Below are 19,850 nucleotides of genomic sequence, written 5' to 3' on the forward strand. Positions count from 1 at the left end.
TACCCGAGACAGCTATAAACAAAGCATGATCCAAGCTATGCATGAATTTTTATTCTTATTAGGATTGGAAAAAGTAACCAAGAAGTTTTGTACAAAAATGAGAAATGCTGAGCATAACTTCAGTCTGTTAAAGGTTGACTTGCAATAAAATTCACATTTCAGTTATTTAGTATCAAAAGATTCACCATGTCTTACTCTGTTGTGTTGTAGGTGTCAAATACGTGGAAATGTGATTACCAGCTCTTAAAAGCTCAAAAACGAAAAGTCGCCGTAGATTGGAATCTGTTTATTTATCTGACGTAGTCATTCCAGTTTGGTTATCGTCTTGTCACGTATGTTCTCACGTAAATTGAAAGGCCAATAAAAAGCTTAATGTAAAACTTATCGTAGCACTAGTTTATGACAAACTATTCGGGTTTTACCGAAGACCCCGTATCAAATATAGATGCTCGCTACTTTACAGTTTTCTTTCAGCATTATTCAATCGTCAAGTCGTAATCTGATCACGTGACCCAATACTTCGCAAATAATTTTTGCAGTTCTTTTCCATTATCACAGGTAACCAACAGGTTCGTCATGATTATCAGACAATGATATATACTCCTTCGAGGTAAGGTTAGAAAGTTTAACGATTTTTTACAGTAAGTTATAAGATATCAGTGCTAAAAGTGACAGCATTACAATGACGATAAAACAGACACGGAAAAACAATAGACATAGTTTTATTGAATGCGTGAAGTATATTTGTGAAAATATTTCGACGAATGAGGTTGCATGAAAGTGTAAACAGAAACCATCCTGTAACAACTACGTCCCATTTGAGCCGTTTTGGAAAGCGAATCCAAACTACGGCGGTCTCGTGTGGCTGCGATTAACTGTTCGTTTTTGAGTTTTTAAGAGCTTGTAATCATATTTCCATATACTTTGCACCTACAACACAACAGAGTAAGACATGGTGAATCTTATGATACCAAATAACTGTAATGTGAATTTTTTTGCAAGTCAACCTTTAAGCAATATAATTGCGAACCAACGTAAATGGCCCTGATGTTAGAGCTTACCAGTGATCCACTAGTACTTAACGTATGCTATTTCGCTTACACACAATGAAGGCATGAGAAAAGAAAGTAAAGGTAGCATGAGATAGATACACGCATAAGGGAGCCTGGTTCTCTGAAGAACATTTAGCAAATAAAATCAGTAGTAATGTTATTTTAATGTGAAGGGTTGAGACAGCTGTACGTAAGCCATGCAGCCTCGCTTCAAAACTAAGCTATGATATTGCACCATTAAATAGTCGCAGAGATCAAACCAGCCACACTTCATAGAAAAAGGCAGTTTTACTGTTAAAAAATACGTAACCAGTTACAACATATTTATGAAGCACGTACAACTTAGTTAATTAACCGTAACTTAAACTTGAGACTTGACCAGTAACAAAAGTAATCTTTGCTGTCTAAGTTTCGTAAACATTACAGGGGTTCTAGTTGTATTGTGTTTGGCACACGTAACCGATGATGGGTAAACATACTCATGACACAAGACACAGCTTTTCGGCTTCCCATATTTCCACCCAGTCTTGTAACGGGCGCTGCAGTAGGTAATATCAAATGTACGGGTGTTAAGTATGCTATTTTTGAAACGTTGTCGTATGACCAACCATCCCATATCCTTCAAGCAATATCAGCTGGCTCACATGGCGGGGTTACCGGAAACGATGCGCTAGGATGATTGCTCCAATAGTTTGATAGTTTAATAGGGCTCGCTAAAAGAAGCAAAAAGCACAGGCGTATAACTGATTGCACATACTGCGGCGGTGTGCAAACCCAACGTAAACTACAACCTGTTTCCGTGGAAAGTTGAACTAGCATTCCAGAAGCGAATGTACGAGCTTCCCGTAATAGTTTACGACACCAGCAACAAAATGTTATAAAATTCGTTCTACTGGCTAGGATCGGCTTCTAGAGTAACTTACTGTTTACTAAAGACATACATAATCTTAAAGCTGTCTGTAAGTTGTTGAAAATCTGAATGGTACACGTTTAATGATTTACTTATCCTATTAACTCGCACTTTGGACTCACACAGTTGTCGGTGATCTGTAACATCAGATTGATAAGCCCAACCTTGCCTCACTAATTTTTAAACGGTGGGAGATGAGTAAATCAGCAGTTTTAATAGGGTTGATTGTGATGTTTGGTATTGTAGGAGGTGTACGCAGACTCTTTTAGTAGTGCAATTAATGAGAACGTTTCATTTTATACTGAATGAGATAAATCAGCATGAAAAAATAACGGCACTATTTGTGTTGTTCTTAGTGTGGGGATTTCTGCCATTATAGCAAAATTATGCACCAAAGATCTGCTCGCTCGAAGCAGTTCTCCGAGTTACCTCCAAACCACTCCCAATTACTTCAAATTTATACCGTGCATACTTTGGTTTTTGTGAACACCTGCTTTATATTGTCAATTTCATGCAATTAATGAAGCATAACTGTTTGCATAAATACTCAGCAAAACATAAGCAGGTACTAACAGTTTGTTTTAAAAGTTGTGTTTATCTAAGCTTTTACTTTGTGGTTCTTTCAGCTAACTCACATTTGTTGCTCATTAACTAGGTTTAGATTACAAGGATAATAGCAATAATTTGGCTCTAATATTTTGTATACAAGCATAACTAGTTGTCAGTTTAGTAAGTAAGCATAAGCAAAGCTTAATTTGAAGCATTGTTATAGGTGGGTATGGAGAAATCATGTTATGCATAACTAATTCAAATCCATGCACAACATCAGTGTTGAATTTGCTTCTTTCGTGTTATTATATTTTGACTATGTTCAATTTGTGCCCTTTTGCTTAGCTTGTGGGGACTGAATTGATCATTACTGGTTCAGGTTCTAGTGAAGGCAGTAAACTATTAGAAACAAAACTGATATTTACCAGTTAAAGATACTTCTTTATTCTACAAGTCAAACATTAAACAACGCAACTAACAAAATTCAAACAGTAATATTAATGTCAAAAGGTTAAAATAGCCAATAAAAGTTACAATCTTACTCGAACGGTCGTCCATGTTCGTTTGTTCAGTCCTGTAACGCTGGGACTCTCGACAGTCAAATGCGACTATGACACACCACAGGTAAAAAGTTTCAGCGTGTGGTAGAGAGTTTCAGCATGTGGTAGAGGAAAAGAGACTACAAAGGCAAAAGAGGCTCCTCAGCAGGCAGAGGGGAGAGCGCCTAAGCAGGCCCGCGGAAAGAGAGGGGCTCCACAGGCAGAGGAAAGAGAGCCTTAAGCAGGCGCACGGGAGAGAGAGAGAGAGTGCTGCAGGCCTTTGGGAAAGAGAGACTGAGTCATTGGAGCTGTTCTTTTTTATAGTTGTTGATCATTTGGGAAGGCTAGCCTGTAGGGAGTAGATTGAGCATTAAAGTTCAATGCTTTATGTCAGGTGTGCAAAGATATTTTGTTTGTGTAAGTCTCCAGCTAGTGTAGGTGATGTGAACATGTAGGGTGGAGCTCATAGCTTACTCCTGGTATCTAGGTTGTGTCTGGCAGAGGATGGAAGATCTATATACGTGTAATCATATGATTTATCTCCGATGTTTCTATGGTGGTTCTTTGGCAGGGCGATTGACTCATTTTCTGTGATGGATTCCTTCCACATTCGAGTTCCTAATTTGCCTGTGATTGCATTTCTAATTATTGGAGCCTTTGATGTTTTGGGCATGTTGTTCGTGAGCATTGTATGTATATCTTGTGGTTTTTTTTCGCTCTCTGTTTGAATAGATTAGCTTGGCTATCTTGTTTTGGAGATATTTCCATACAACAGCATATTAAGATTCATAGGCAGTATGACATTTAAAAATCTGCTATTTCATAGCTATCCAATTTGATAATGTAACTCTATATATCACTCAAGGTCTAGACCTTTCAGGATTTTACAGTACTTCCTCTAAATGAGTTTTAAAGCTATTTAATTGTACTGTATTCTCTGTAATTCAAACCTGTTTCAAGGTCAAGTACTCACTTTAGTCACCTAATCCTTTTTAGAGCCAAACTGGTGACAACAATTCTGATATCTTGCGAGCTTTTGCTAAAAACTACTCGACTAAAGACAACTAAATAACCTGCTATCAATACCATTCCACATCAATCTGTGAATCAATCAAATCACACAATCAATCACTCTGAAGTAATAGAAAAAATGAGTGTTTTCTGGTTGCTGCGCAATCTTTTCATTATAACAATACATAACCCCATGTTCCCAGATTAAATTCATTTAGTAGCTGTGAAACTTACAATGGTTGTTATACTTTACTGAATACCAAAAAAGAATTAGTCATAAAACCCAAGACAGTTTCATAGCTCTGGTTAATACATTCTAAATGGCTACTCAGGTTATTGTGGGCTTGCAAGTGGCAGCTGCATCTAAAAAAATTTCTATGCAAGCAGCAAATTGAATACATAGACAGTTAAAACAAAAATACTATTGTATTTACTATTGTATTACTATTGTATAGTATTACTGTTGTAGGTTCACAAGTATTGAAACGGGTTGGCCTTAGATATAGAAAAATGGATGACATTGACTTTGATGACACCATTACCAAAAAGGTACGGTAAAAAATGTTCAGTACTCCGGGCTTAAAGGGTTCGGGATAGTTAATAATAGCATAAAGGTACGACCAAATGAGCAAAAATTTCGAAAGTTTCGGTCGAAGTCACAAAATAGACGAAAAACGCAAAAATATTTGTCCTAAACTCACAGAATTGTCAAAGCTTATGCATGCACACCGACGTCGATGAAACCCTTTCAATTGGCTGAACAAATGATTAGCAAGAGTGATTTTAGCAGTTTTCATGATTTGTTTACTTCGACTAATGCAATACTAAAAATACCAACGTAATTCAACATAGTAAATGCAATGCAACTGATTAAAGAAGGTGCCATCTCTATCGCAATCTAATTAATTACATCGCATTTACTATGTTGAATTTTGTTGGTAATTTTCTTGCGTGTCGCTATATTTGTCTCAGACTAAACAAATCACGAAAGCCGTACCTTTAGACAGTTAAACTGCAATATTTTACTGCACACAAAGAGGATTCTCTATTCTGGATGTTCCATGGTTCATGGACGCTGTTGCGACATCTTTACTTGCTGGTTTAACTAATCAACTGTTTTTGTATGTAAGTTATTGAAGTTGACAGGAAATGGTGAATGATAACATCTGTCAGAGTGCTAGAAATAATGGAATGCCAGAATCTGACGTCACACTCGTATGCCGGTAATTTTGGTGGCAGTTGAGTTACAAAGCAAACAACTGTTTTGATCCGAAGAATAATAATAAATAAATATTATTTACTATACATAAAAATGGTGACTTGACCCAACTTTGTTCTACATCCATGCTTGCTTGTTTTTCTCTTATGACTGTAGTATAAAGCATCGTGTTTATAGAATAGTTGGGTCTCTATTTTTAGGCATCAGCAAGAAAAGGTCGAAGGGCACGAGATGCTGATATTGATGACATTATAAATGATGCACTTCCAAGTAACAAAACGCCTCAAGCTGATAAGTCGCCTAAAGTGAGTTAGACAGTATTAACCTGTCATCTCATGACCTTGACTCATAGAGTTGCCAGTTTAGTATCTGTTATGAAAGCTCATTAACAGTGGCCACTTCCCTGAAGTTACTCATTTTACATTTGAGTACAGTTTATATTTTTGAACCTATAAAAACATGGTTGTGGCTATTCCATAGTCTGACAAGAGAAGACAGGTTTGTCATTGCTGTTCAAAGAAGTTTCTGTAGATTCACTGAACTAATGTTACAAAGGAGGTAAAATCGGTAGCTGATATGAGAGGTTATACAAGGAGGATTATACAAATTATATTGTTTCACCCTGACATGCATCACTCAATTCATTAACTATTGATGATAAGATTGCCAAGGCATTCAAGTATCAGGTATTAAAGATGAACTTGCACGACATTTTAGTAGATTTTATCAAAATGTATGTTTCTATTATTTACGATTCTTGTTGATGTTTGAGTTGATCTACATGTAATTGCCAGGTTGTTTCAAGATTAAAATCAGAAAAACTTGATCCCGGTTAAAAATCTTAGAAGAACAATACATGTCAAAAGCATACCGCTAGTTGTTATTGTTGGTATTGTTGATATCAGCTATTGCGTTCAAGTTGCAGTCTTAGGAGTCTCTATTCTGTCAGTCTTTTTAAAGCTATAGACATCATGATTGCACTTTCGTTTGATCTGAGTATCTTAACCGTGATCAAGTGTTGTTAAATTCAATATTGAAACATCCTGGCAGTCAGATCACCTCAAACATCGAAAACAATCACAAATGATAGAAAAATACTGATACTTTCTGATAAAATCTACTAGAATTTTGTGTATGTTTATCTGCAATTGTATATTGTTCACTTTAATGAAGATACATTCATGTGTAGTTAGCCTCGTCTCTACTATCTGTACAATGAACTGGGATGCTGCTGTAGTCTTTACTAGAGTATACAGTCCTATTGTTCCATGTCTAATATGAGCTGTAATTTAATATAATTTATATTGTAAGTGGTGATCAAGGACCCTGTGATGCTAGGCTAGCATTAATGGTGGCCATTTCACCATTTGTGGTGGAGTTTGTAGTTTTAATAGTGGCTGTGTAAATCTGTTGTATTATCTCTCTATAATAAATGAATATATTCTGGTATGGATACTACACTCATATTTTACCGTGTGCTCTGTTGGTCTTGTCAATAGCTTATTACGGTTGTCTGAGTTGTGTTCTCCTTTCATTTGCTGTTAATCTAAAGTTCTAGAAATAGAAGATTAGAGGGTTGGTCTATAGATGGTATAAACTGGTTACTGTGCTAGGAGAGTTGGTCTATTGATGGTATAAACTGGTTACTGTGCTAGGTGATTTGGTCTATAGATAGTATACACTGGTTACTGTGCTAGGAGAGTTGGTCTATTGATGGTATAAACTGGTTACTGTGCTAGGTGATTTGGTCTATTGATGGTATGAACTGGTTAGTGTGCTTGGTGATTTGGTCTGTAGATGGTATAAACTGGTTACTGTGCTAGGAGAGATGGTCTATTGATGGTATAAACTGGTTACTGTGCTAGGAGAGTTTGTTTATTGATTGTATAAACTGGTTACTGTGCTAGGAGAGTTGGTCTATTGATGGTATAAACTGGTTACTGTGCTAGGAGAGTTGGTCTATAGATGGTATAAACTGGTTACTGTGCTAGGAGAGTTGGTCTATAGATGGTATAAACTGGTTACTGTGCTAGGAGAGTTGGTCTATTGATGGTATAAACTGGTTACTGTGCTAGGTGATTTGGTCTATAGATAGTATACACTGGTTACTGTGCTAGGAGAGTTGGTCTATTGATGGTATAAACTGGTTACTGTGCTAGGTGATTTGGTCTATTGATGGTATGAACTGGTTAGTGTGCTAGGTGATTTGGTCTGTAGATGGTATAAACTGGTTACTGTGCTAGGAGAGATGGTCTATTGATGGTATAAACTGGTTACTGTGCTAGGAGAGTTTGTTTATTGATTGTATAAACTGGTTACTGTGCTAGGAGAGTTGGTCTATTGATGGTATAAACTGGTTACTGTGCTAGGAGAGTTGGTCTATAGATGGTATAAACTGGTTACTGTGCTAGGAGAGTTGGTCTATAGATGGTATAAACTGGTTACTGTGCTAGGAGAGTTGGTCTATAGATGGTATAAACTGGTTACTGTGCTAGGTGATTTGGTCTATAGATAGTATACACTGGTTACTGTGCTAGGATAGTTGGTCTATAGATGGTATAAACTGGTTACTATGCTAGGAGAGTTGGTCTATTGATGGTATAAACTGGTTACTGTGCTAGGAGAGTTGGTCTGTAGATGGTATAAACTGGTTACTATGCTAGGAGAGTTTGTCTATTGATGGTATAAACTGGTTACTGTGCTAGGAGAATTGGTCTGTAGATGGTATAACGTGATTATGCAGTTTGTATAGTCCTTATGAAGAGTGCATAGCTTTGGTATCAATTTCTAATTTCTTCAAAGAAACATGTTTACCAAGCTTGACTGTCATGCATGAAGAATAGGACAGTTTGTTGCTAAGGTGTATAGTCAGTTTGCTGTTTGCTCATGAACCATTCTAGACCTCTGGTTTCTTTGTATAGAGTGGGAGGCCAGCAATGAGAAAAGGGGGATGGGGAGATGATGATGAGTTGGACGCTGGCGCATCCAGCAAATCAAAGAGCGGTCGACGGAGAGGAGAGCATGTAGAGGAAACCATCAAGTGAGTCGTGTTATTTGGTCTCAGAGAAATAAGAAAAAGATGTGGTTTTTCATACAAGTCTTGAATTCCTGTGACTCTACCTGGACATGGTGTTTTTTGTAAAGATTGTATAAGTGAACCCGAGTAGCCTTTTCTGGCTGTTACTCACCAGTTTTATTGTCCTTTGCTACTCAAATTATTGATGCGTTTTGATTGACTGGACCGCATTTGTTGATCCGATGTGTGGTACGTTCGACCAATTTTGACAGCGGCTTGGCCAGGTAGTGCGGTCCATCCTTGTTGGTCAGCCCTTGTTATATATCTCCAGTATTTATCTTTCATCCAAGTAGTGGCAGTACGTCTTTTGAACTCGAGCGATCAACACAACAGCTGTTTATGATTGATAAACTATTTTTCTGATCAGAATGTCTTGATACCTGTTCTGTTATTTATTTTTATTGGATTAAATGAATAAGCCTTGTACAGGGTTCTGATCAAATAGCCTACAACAGTAACAAGTCATCTCCAAAATCAGCTAGATTTAATTTCACCTTTAAACACTTGCAAGCTATGAACCTAGCGGAAAACTGCTATAGATAGTGTCATCGATGCATCTGTCTCTAGTGTACATGTGCTGTCAGAAAGGTTTTAAGTTTGATGCTTTGGATGATCAGCACTAACACAAATATTTCATGTTCTAATTTTAAACCCCTATGAAATATACAATTAAAAGTTCATATTGTCTTTGTAAGTTTTACTGAAAATTCTCTATTTAGATTCTTGATGTTTTTAATTTTGTAAAGCCCAGTTGTTGGTACAGCTGGAAAGCTAAACTGAAAAACTTTCCCAAATATATGTTTTGCATCCTTATTTTTCATAATGTTGACTGAATGGCTTTGCAAAACATGTTATATCTGCAGTTTACGTCCTTGACATAACCATTCACAAGCTCATCTGTCCTTATCTGCTCTAGTACGGATATATTGCTTCTATATGAAAAGAGCAGTCAGACGCTATTATACACAGCAACAATAATCAATAATTTACTATTGTTTTTTATTATAAAAATATTATTTCATTATAGAAATTTTAATTTTGTGGAATTTTCAGGTTTCAAGCCAAGTTATGACAATTTGAGATTTTGCATCTGCTAGATTGCCATATTTGTTTATAAAATCTAAGCAGTGTTTAAACGAGAAAATAGCAAATTCAGGGAACGAGCTTAGCTGTCCCAACTCTGTAACATGTCATGGCAGAAATAACGCTAACGTAAATTAGTCTTTATTAAACAGATGAAATCAAACTTCCAACGAGAATCACCTCTTCGTATGAGTCTCGACATATGACATGAAGTTTAAGCAAATATCTATTGTGATATGTAATGTTATTTCTAGCATACACCATGAAATATCTCAAAACATTGCAGATTGTAAATCCCTACATGTGTACGCAGCTCTCCTGCGCATCATTTCGTTCTGTAGGACTTCTCTACAAAAATGAAACCTGTTTTTAAGCTGTTTAATTTTACTGGTGTCTTGTCAAAAAAGTGTACTGTTAATATATTCAAACCTTGTCATATGTTTATTTCTCCGTATACACCCTTTGACATGCGATGTCAAGTTTGAGCAAATATTTCTCGTGACATGCGAAGGAAATTGTAACATAGAATGTCTGAGTACAGATATACTCAGTTCCCCTTTACATAGCTTGGCTCTATCTGGTCTAATGGTGCTTCGCACCTTTTTATTCTAGTTTTATAAAATCATAGATTAGAGAAGACTAGGTTGAGTGGTAAGAAAACGAAGAAGGCAACACTTCTAAAAAAAAAAAAATAATAAAATTGAATGAACTAACATTTGAGGATCAATCGCCCAAGATACTTGATAGTTTCTGTAAGGAAGAAACACAAGAGATTCTATGAAAAGAAAACCTTAAAGGCGTAAAAGTGGAGTGGATAGCCGTGTGTGATCTTTAAAATATGAATGTCAAAATTATCCATTACAGAAACAAAAAATATAATCAAGTTATGCTTAGTTATTTTTCGTGTGGTTATATATTGGTTTTGTATCTGTATAAGTATCTTTCTTGAATTGCCAAAGTTATACCTCCGTTCACCTGTCTTTAGGGTAAAGGGGTTGTGGCAATAACAACCTCTTTTTATGGATGGTTTTATATATTAAGCTTTTTAGATTTTTTATGATTGTTAATTAGTTTTATTGTAAAGCTAACTAGATGAAGTATTTGTCATTAGGTTTTGAGCTGTGTAGCGAATTAGATGAAATGTATGTATTTTTATAAAATATTTTGCTTTAATATATGACAGTTTTGACATACAAAGTGAACCTGAACAGATTAACTTTGGTAGAGTACATGGAAGGAAATCTACATGTAAATGAAGTGTATCAACACATTGAAACAAGTGCGCGAGTGATCGCAATCAATTGTAACTGCGAAATAGTCATTAAATGGTCAAATAAATTAACTTTATAATGCATCTGTTATTATTGCAGTACTTGTTACGTAGCCCGAATGTCACACGCCAGTTTATAGTCTCTGTGACATTTCATATTCATGCTTGCTGTTTTAGCACTGGGTTTAGCAAGTTTGATGATGATGATGATGGCTCTGATAATGGTAAGTTCATTGTTTTTATTCCCTGATTCATTTATAGTCTTATGATTTTATTGGCAGTAGGAGGTGCTTGCTGTTCTGAGAGGTTGCTAGCTGATTGGATTGAAGGTTAGGTATGCAGACTGCAAACATCACTGAGTTGACAATGTAAATATCTTATAACTGAGCTGTTTAAACCTATATATATATATATATATACATAAGTAAAAGCGTAAGATCCGAGCAGAGTGCTCAATGATAAAATCAGAGCAAGTTAAAATCAATAAAACAGACTATAACTTCAGATAAAACACTTTATTACTATTAGTTTCATGCTTGGTAAGAGCAATCTTCAGATTGCTCTTACCAAGCATGAAACTAATAGTAATAAAGTGTTTTATCTGAAGTTATAGTCTGTTTTATTGATTATATATATATATATATATAATGTATATGACCTATATATAGATGTATATAAACTATATATATATATATATATATAAATTGTTTCCTCACCCTTGATATCCTGTATGGGTGGTAATTTCTGCTCTAACTCGGGTCTCCTACCAGAGACCTGGGAGTTTGAGCACTCGCCTCAAGATCTTAGCTGTTCCCAATAGCGCATTTTTCTGCAACTCACGTGAGTTGATTGCTGTTGGTATTTGGGCAAGCCACATTTTATGCACAGGTGTTATTGCGCCCAGTGCCCCAATGACTACTGGAATTACAGTTGTTCTTACATTCCAGCATTTTTCAATCTCTTCTCCAAGAGGGAGATATTTCTCGACCTTTTCTTTTTCTTTGCTGGCTATATTGTAGTCATTGGGTACTGCTATGTCTATTATAGTAGCTCTCTTGTTCTCCTTGTCCACCACCACTATATCTGGTTGGTTTGCTAGGACATGCTTGTCAGTCCGGATGTAGAAGTCCCAGAGGATTTTAGCATGGTCATTTTCATTCACCTTACCAGGAGGTTCCCACCAGTGTTGTGGTTTATTAAGGCCATACTCGTCACGTAGACTTTTATACACAACACCTGCGACATGATTATGTATGCGTTTCCTGCTAGCTTCTTGCATCCACTGATGATGTGTTGGATGGTCTCAGGTGCATCTTTGCACAGTCTGCATCTAGGATCGTCTCTAGTGTGATAGATTTTTGTTTGGAGTTGGCTTGTTGGGAGCACTTGCTCCTGGGCTGCCGTGATTAGCGACTCTGTATTGGCCGTTAGGTTTCCTTTGTTCAGCCACATATATATCTGGTGAAGATCGCCAACCTTAGATATTTGTTGGTGGCATATATATATATATATATAAGTTTAATACTTACGTATGTACACAACTTATGTATATACATAGTTATATGTACAGTGGTGATCGCAATTATGGGACCAATTAAAATAAGCGCATTTTTTGTTGTTGATTCATATATTGTTCCATCGGTATAATGTGAATTATGACAATATGCACATCAATGGAAAGCTCAGAATGTACTGGATAAGAATATTATGTAAAACTAACTGATATTTGCTTTATTTGTTTGATTTTGGTACAATATGGCATTTTTGGCATAAAGTGGTACAAAAATCTAAAACAAAAAACGCAACTTAATTTGACATATTTTTATAACGTAGCTCTATAAAAGTTAATTGGTGGCGTTTTTAAGTTCCTTTAGAGTATTTCTAGCATCTTAGTATTTGGTATGACACCATAAGCCTAGACTGACCTGATAGGATATAATGGGTGCCCATTAAACATATTTTATTACTAGAGTGCACCTTTGGTGGTAGACAGAATGTCTAGAACATTTTCTTTTCAAATATGTATAATATATATAATATGAATGGTCTGAGATTATAGGGAAAGGGAGTTTATGTCATAAGTGAAAAATATTATTATGAAATTACCAGGCGGTCCCATTATTATGATCACCACTGTAAATGTATAAAACTTATGCATAATTATAAACCAAACATATACATAGTTAATTTATATATAATTATACATGTACGTATATATACATAAATATATATATATATGTATATATACATATATATATATATATATATATATATATATCCATATTCCTCTGTTTGTCTACACTCATTTGTTATTTAAAAAGCTGAATGGTTATTAGCATTTATTGTCCACTTTCTCTAGCAGGATATTTGTTCTTGACATGGTTAGACCCTCTTCAAATCACCTTGACCTTGATGGATGAGGGACAATTGCTTGCAGTCACAGTAATAATGTGGTTTTGTTTTGACTTTTATATGTTTTTAGGGACATGCTTGCTTGTTTTCTCTTTAGATATTCCGGTTATACCTGACCTTGAAGAAACTGTGACAGAAGATCATTCTGCACAAATCGCTATTGCACCCAGGTATTTTTGTCACTCTGTGATCATAGTCTATCTCATTACATACTTGCACGCTATGAATTATTCTCACTAACTTTTTTGTTGACACATCTGACAACCTTGTTCAGAGTACAAGAGTGTCTAAAAAGACATTTTGAGTGTAGCATTGGTTCTACATCTGTACATTATTGCGGTAGAATCTTGGTATGTCTTCAATACGCCTTTGTAAAAGGCTTTTATCATTGCTCTGAGTAGAGAAATTTTTATCAAACCTACTTAGCTTCTACTGGCACTGCTATACAATGTGGAATTTTTAACAATTTTGCTGTTTTGTAGTGTGGCTGTGAACAAGGTCACATCTTATCAAGACCTAGACAAGGACCTGCAACGGACTGCGCAGTTCTCTATGATGGTATGTCTGTTAATTTCACTTCAGCTAGCATGTGCTTCACATCTTACGCTGGATGCATGTTTTCATTTTTTGTAAGCCTCTCCATCTCTACACAGGGTATCGGAAGTGGTGTTCTTCAGGCCATCCAGAGATCTTGGTCTTCTTTTTTACCAAAGGATCTACTTGCTTACTCTCTAATTCGTTAGAGATCTAAGGCTACTTTACGCCTAAGGTTTCAGCAGTTGCTACATTTCTTGTTGGCAGGCCTGTAGCAAAGTTAGGCTTTTTCATAGCATTAATTAGGACTGCCTTGATGAGCTCCTCCAAACAAGTAGCTAGCCCTAGAGCTTTGCTCCAGCAATAACAATGCACATGTACAATAGCAGTCCTTTTCATCTAACACTGAGTCATTTTCACTATCACAGTCTTGTGGAACCCTTCTTCTTTCCTATAAAAAGCAGTCAACTTGGAGATTCATCATCATGTCCCTATTTGCCTTTAGAACCTCTGCATAGTTGGTGCTTCTAGCTGACGACCGCCCTGGCTACACTCTGCAGCAGTGGCCGGACCATCGTTGATGGCATTTCTACACATTTTCTTTCTCTTTTCTCCTTTTTCCGCTCTCCCTCTCTCGCTTTCTTTCTCTCTGTCCTGGAATTTACTGCAAGGCAACTGGTCCGCTGAAGGTCTTTCTTTCTACAGTTGAAGCACTAGACTTTCCCACAGTTTCTCCCAAGTTATCTCTTTTTTTCCACACCCTCTGCATCTCTTCTCGGTGCACTCTATTCCCAAATGGTCCTGCACCAGGCAACTCATACGGCAAATTTTTCCTAAACAGTTTTTAAAGTCTGCTAAAGAATGTCACAATGTTCAAAGTTCAAGTGACTGACATACCCAATACACAATCTGTTTGCCCTCTGCCCTGAACAGTCGGCTGCACACCTTATGGGCAACTGAGCTTTAGTCTTCATAAAAAAAACTCAACCATTCGGCCATCCATCAAAATTTTTTTTTTAAACTGGCTAGACAATGGCTACCTTAGGACACTTATATTTTGCTAGTATTTAGTTTCGTGAGTAGCTCGCAAAGTGAAATTTTGAAGCAACTTAATTTCGCAGCTCTGATGAGTGCGAAAATATAGTGATGTGAAAATAAATGCAGTGGAACAAACATAATTAGATTCCTCAGGTTCAGCTCACCGATCAAAAAAATTTCAATTTGTGACTAGTTTGTAATTGTGAACCACAGGTAGAATGGTGTGGGCAAGGTCGATAATGCAATTTGATCGCTTGCTGCCATTTGTTTCTTGGACTATTAACAGGCCCGTTTTCACTGGGGCAGCTGGCCGGCTGAGCCGCCCCAACTTTTTGAGAATTTTTTACGGTAAGTACAGTCCATCTCGGATAACTCGCCCTCAGATAAAATGTAACATTTCATCTCAAACACAAGGTCAACTCAAATGGATTTGTTTGGTCAGTTCCAACGCAATGATAAATTCCTTCAGATAACTCGACCTCAACATCATTTATTTGAAAAGTTATTTGCCCAACGGCCATGGACGCGGTTTTTATCGCTGTAGAATATCACTTCATTCCAAGCCATAGAGACAAACATCAACTTCTAGTAATTCTTAGGCATCATTACTATCATCATCAGAGGCAAAATATTCTTGTTAACGACTTTTATAAAGGTTTGCAGAAGATTAAGTTTTATCAAACACCCGCTTGGCCATGTCCCATCGAAAGCATAAAAGCCTCCGAATGAACTTAAAATAAAATCCGCAAAATTGATCTTTGTTAAAACGCTCAAAAGAAAAAGATGTCTTTTTTCTGAGTGTTTTAACTGCGGTCATGTTTTGCCTATTTTGATTTAAAAACGTCTTGTCAGTCACATCACTTAAAACAAAACAAATCTCAAAAAATTACAAGTTATTGAAGAGGTGTCAGTGGTGAATCCAAACCTTTCCAGAGCCATGCTGCTTGTGTAGTACTGCGAGTGTCAGTGTGTCTTATTTTCTTTCAACACACGGTGCTCACTGCATTGATTGATGTCTCCAGCAAACGATAACGCTACTAATGCGTGTGCATTGACATCAAATTTCTATCATTATAAATCATTCTTAATGGGAAAATAATCATAATTAATTGCAAAATAACAACGTAATAAATTTTGACAGTTAAATTATTTTGTTGGTTTATATTTTAACGATGCTATAGTGGTCGTTAAAAACATTAAAATAATTGTCGTTGTAAAATTCCATTCTACAGTATCAACGAACAAAGCTATTTAGTTTCGCTTTTTCGCTCCTTTGTTATGATAGTTTAGTTTCGCACATGAAACTTTCGCGAGAGGATGACACTGCGAAAACACGAAAGTTAGATGCCGCGAATACATAAGTGTCTTAGGGTATTCATGATAATTAGTGTATGAATTTAGGACAGAACAAATTTTACACCGCAGAAGATGATTTTTTGGGAAAGTCAAAGGTTGACTTGCAACAAAATTCACATTACAGTTATTTGGTATCAAAATATTCACCATGTCGATCTCTGCTGTGTTGTAAGTGCAAAATATGTGGAAATGTGATTGCAAGCTCTTAAAAGCTCAAAAACGAACAGTTAATCGCAGCCATCTTAAAACTGCTGTAGATTAGAATCCCTTTCCAGAATGGCTCAAACGGGACGTAGCTGAACAAGATGGCTTCTGTTTACACTTTCATGCAACCTCATTCGTCGCCATATTTTCGCAAATATTCTTCACGCATTCAATAAAACTATGTCTATTGTCATTACGTATCTATTTCATCATCATTGTAATGCTGTCGATTTGAGCACTGATATCTCGAAACCTACCATAAAAATTTGTTTAATCTTTTAACCTTAGCTCGAAGAAGTGCATATCATCCTCTGATAAACATGACGAGCTTGTTGGTCATCTATGATAGTCAAAAAGGGTTGCAAAAATTTTTCGCGTTGTGTGGCAGGAACTATGGGTCACATGATCAGATTACGACGAGATGATTAGACCAAGTCGAAACAGAACTCTAAAGTAGCGAGCATTTATATTGGATACGGTTTTTCTGTAGCACCCAAAGAGTTTGTCATAAACTAATGCTATGAGATGTTTTATATTGAGCGTTTTATTGGCTATGGAATTCACATAATAACATCATGTGTCAAAATAATAACCACGATGAGTTGAGTATGTCATCAAAATAAAGGGATTCTAAACTACGGCGTGTTCGTGATGGCTGCGATTAACTGTTCGTTTTTTAGCTTTTAAGAGCATGTAATCACAGTTTCACATATTTTGCACCTACAACACATCAGAGTAAGACATGGTGAACCTTTTGATACCAAATAACTGTAATGTGAATCTTTTTGCAAGCAAACCTTTAAGAGAAGTTCAGTTAGGCATCGCCAATCTGTTTTATAGAATTCAGGAGCCCTTTACAGCATAAAATGTTAGAATATCCATCAGTTTATAGAAACTTGTCCTAAGGACGCCCTGAAGCTACCATAACTTTCTTACACAAACTTTTGTCTAGATTTTTCAATGTTCTGTACTGCGATGATATTTAAATATTTATCACCGTTTTGCAGGATGGAGATGTGGACTTGAAGCTTTTAACCCGCCACTTGGTGTCAGAAGCCGATACCGTAGAGGATGACAAGATGTGGCACTGGGATCATCTGTTTACAGAGATATCATCGGAGTTGCAGACGGAGTGGGATGCCAATGATGCGGATAATGCGGAACTGATGGTTTCATAGACACTTGATTTTCTCTATTGTTATCATGGCTTTATTTATTTTTCAAGATCTCGTAACTCCGTCCATTCAGTGTAAATGCTTTAAGCAAGGCTGAGCTGGTATATACATGAACTTGTATTGTGTTCTGACCAATTCGGTTGCTGCTAACAGTAACAGTATTAATTCATTTCACCTCTATCAGTTACGCGAAATAAGTTGATAGAACTTTGCTTCTATATAATTAATTTATTATATCTTGGAGGTGTATTTCATGCATTCAACATATGGACTTAACGATATATTCCAAACATTGATAGTGCTCAAAGTACTTCCTCGATTTTACTCTGGCGTGTCAGGAGTTTCTGTCATGGAATATTTTAGAGTTACATCTAGTCTTTGTGAATGGTTAGACGAAAGAATGTACTATCAATTAATTATTATCGATCAGGCAACATTATAGCCTAGTACAAAGATTACAACAGGATAGTAAGATAGTAAGATATACTAACTTTTCCTGTTAGTAAAATATACTAACAGGAAACAGTGATGTACTATGGACAAAACACAAACATGCCGTGACGTGACGGTAAATTCAACCAGTATGCATAGTGTGTACTCTTGAGCATACATGTAACACTGAATTAATTGGATAATAATCTATCTGAGTACCAGGTCCTGTGAGGATGTAGGCAATCATGGTTCTTCACCACTTCCTATAACCATGATTTGCCTTAGCAGGTTTCAACAGTGGTTTGCTATTGCCTTCTATTGGGTGTTTTTATTGAGACACCATCTTTAGCTAACTGGTTATTGGCTTGCAGAGGAGCTTCTCGGGTATCATAATACAAATATGGAAATACATTTTTCTTGCTGGTTTTGAGTGCGGTTGTTGTTCAGCATTAAAGGTTTTTAACAGCTGTTATCAGCAATGTGTTCAAGGTTGCTTCTATCCGAATACTCAGTTACAGTTTTTCTGTGACCAGAATGTTTTGTTGCACCGCTATGTGTAACAGCTAAATTAATGAGCATAAAGTGTTGCGACTCCAGCTAACAAATCTTGAGAGTTCTAGAAACAGTCTTAATAAAACCTTGGAATCTAAAGATTAAAAATCATTGAAATGTTGTAGATTCATCGGCTGAATAAAATAAACAGCTAGCTGAAATAGAACTACATTTTATACCTGTTTTACCTATACCAAATACCTGTTTTCAACTATCCAATAAACTTGAAGTGTACTACGTTGTCTTGTAGTAAATGTTAATTAAATAATAACCTTGAATGACCTGCTGCTCTGTTTAAATACCGTATACGCACATGTAATAATAGAAGACTAAACTAGAATTATGATCAAAAACTTGTAAGCAAACTATCTATATATATAAATATCAGTGTTTGTCTGTTTGTTGATCTGTCATTTGTGTGTCCAGTTATAACGATAAAGTTATGGGAACAAAAAACCCACTTTGCACTGGAATTGAACTCACAACATCAGGTTTGCAGGCAAACATTCTATACACTGAGCCACACAGGTAATTGCAATACAACGAATTTATTGTACACATAGTCGTTACACCAGTTAACATACACAAACTTGAAGCACTTGCGAAAATAGTATTGATTACTACTAGCACGCTTTAAAACCTTGATTGATTGCATAAAAGATCAATGCGCCATCATGTAATGTTTATAAGTTGGTTTAAAGGATTTTATTATAGTAAAGATTTAGACAAGTTCAATTTACTAGCTTACTAGCTTAAGTTACCCAAATTAACCAATTCCCTAATTTTTACATTGGCTAATTAGTCAACTTAGCCAATGACAACTTCATTACTTGCCGCTGTTTATGAGCTGTTTTTATTCTCCGTGCAACACCAAGCACTTAACTAGTTAATAATAAATACAAGACTCCGCTTGTTTGGCTGTTTACATGACTTGATATATAAAGCTAGACAAATTTTAGATTATCGAAAGTATACTAGTACATTTAAACTTGTAAACTAGTGTAATAGTCACTAGAGCTGAAGCCGCGCTAGGGAGAATTAAAGATATCCTTTCAGTCTCTCATTCTCCCTTCGCTTCCAGTCAATGGCGCAGTTATAGCATTATAGTTATATATTACACAACAGACTCTGGTATAATAGTATTATTGTTTTCATAAATTGTTATTTTAAGGATAAGGGTGTAATGTATGTATACTGAAACTTTCCGGCGTGTAGGTTACTAGCTGTGGCATTTAGGTGTCAGTTAGTTTACTAGTTTACACCTAAATGCGAAGGGAAATGTGAGACAGTCAAAGGAGATATTTTATTCTCTCTCTCTTACGGCTTGTAGCTCGGTGAGGAAAGGCGTATGTGTTTTGTATCCTGCTAGTAAAGAGTTGTAAAAGACCCACTGAACTAAAGGCTCTTTAGTGCACAGTAGTACATACAGCCATCTTTT

At 36.2% G+C, this 19,850-nt stretch overlaps 1 protein-coding gene across 1 annotated transcript; it reads left to right on the top strand.

The window, feature by feature from the left end:
- The first annotated feature begins 1,876 nt into the window (after positions 1-1,876).
- Positions 1,877-17,799, top strand: LOC137396786 (intraflagellar transport protein 43 homolog). The gene is made up of 8 exons (XM_068083096.1): positions 1,877-2,011; positions 4,531-4,610; positions 5,481-5,585; positions 8,202-8,320; positions 10,887-10,933; positions 13,219-13,291; positions 13,604-13,679; positions 17,261-17,799. Exons 2-8 carry the CDS (start codon positions 4,572-4,574, stop codon positions 17,429-17,431), a joined length of 630 nt encoding a protein of 209 aa, XP_067939197.1. The 5' UTR covers positions 1,877-2,011; positions 4,531-4,571; the 3' UTR covers positions 17,432-17,799.
- Positions 17,800-19,850: the final 2,051 nt, after the last annotated feature.

The sequence above is a fragment of the Watersipora subatra genome, chromosome 5, assembly GCF_963576615.1.
Source record: "Watersipora subatra chromosome 5, tzWatSuba1.1, whole genome shotgun sequence".
Taxonomy (NCBI): Eukaryota; Metazoa; Bryozoa; class Gymnolaemata; order Cheilostomatida; family Watersiporidae; genus Watersipora; species Watersipora subatra.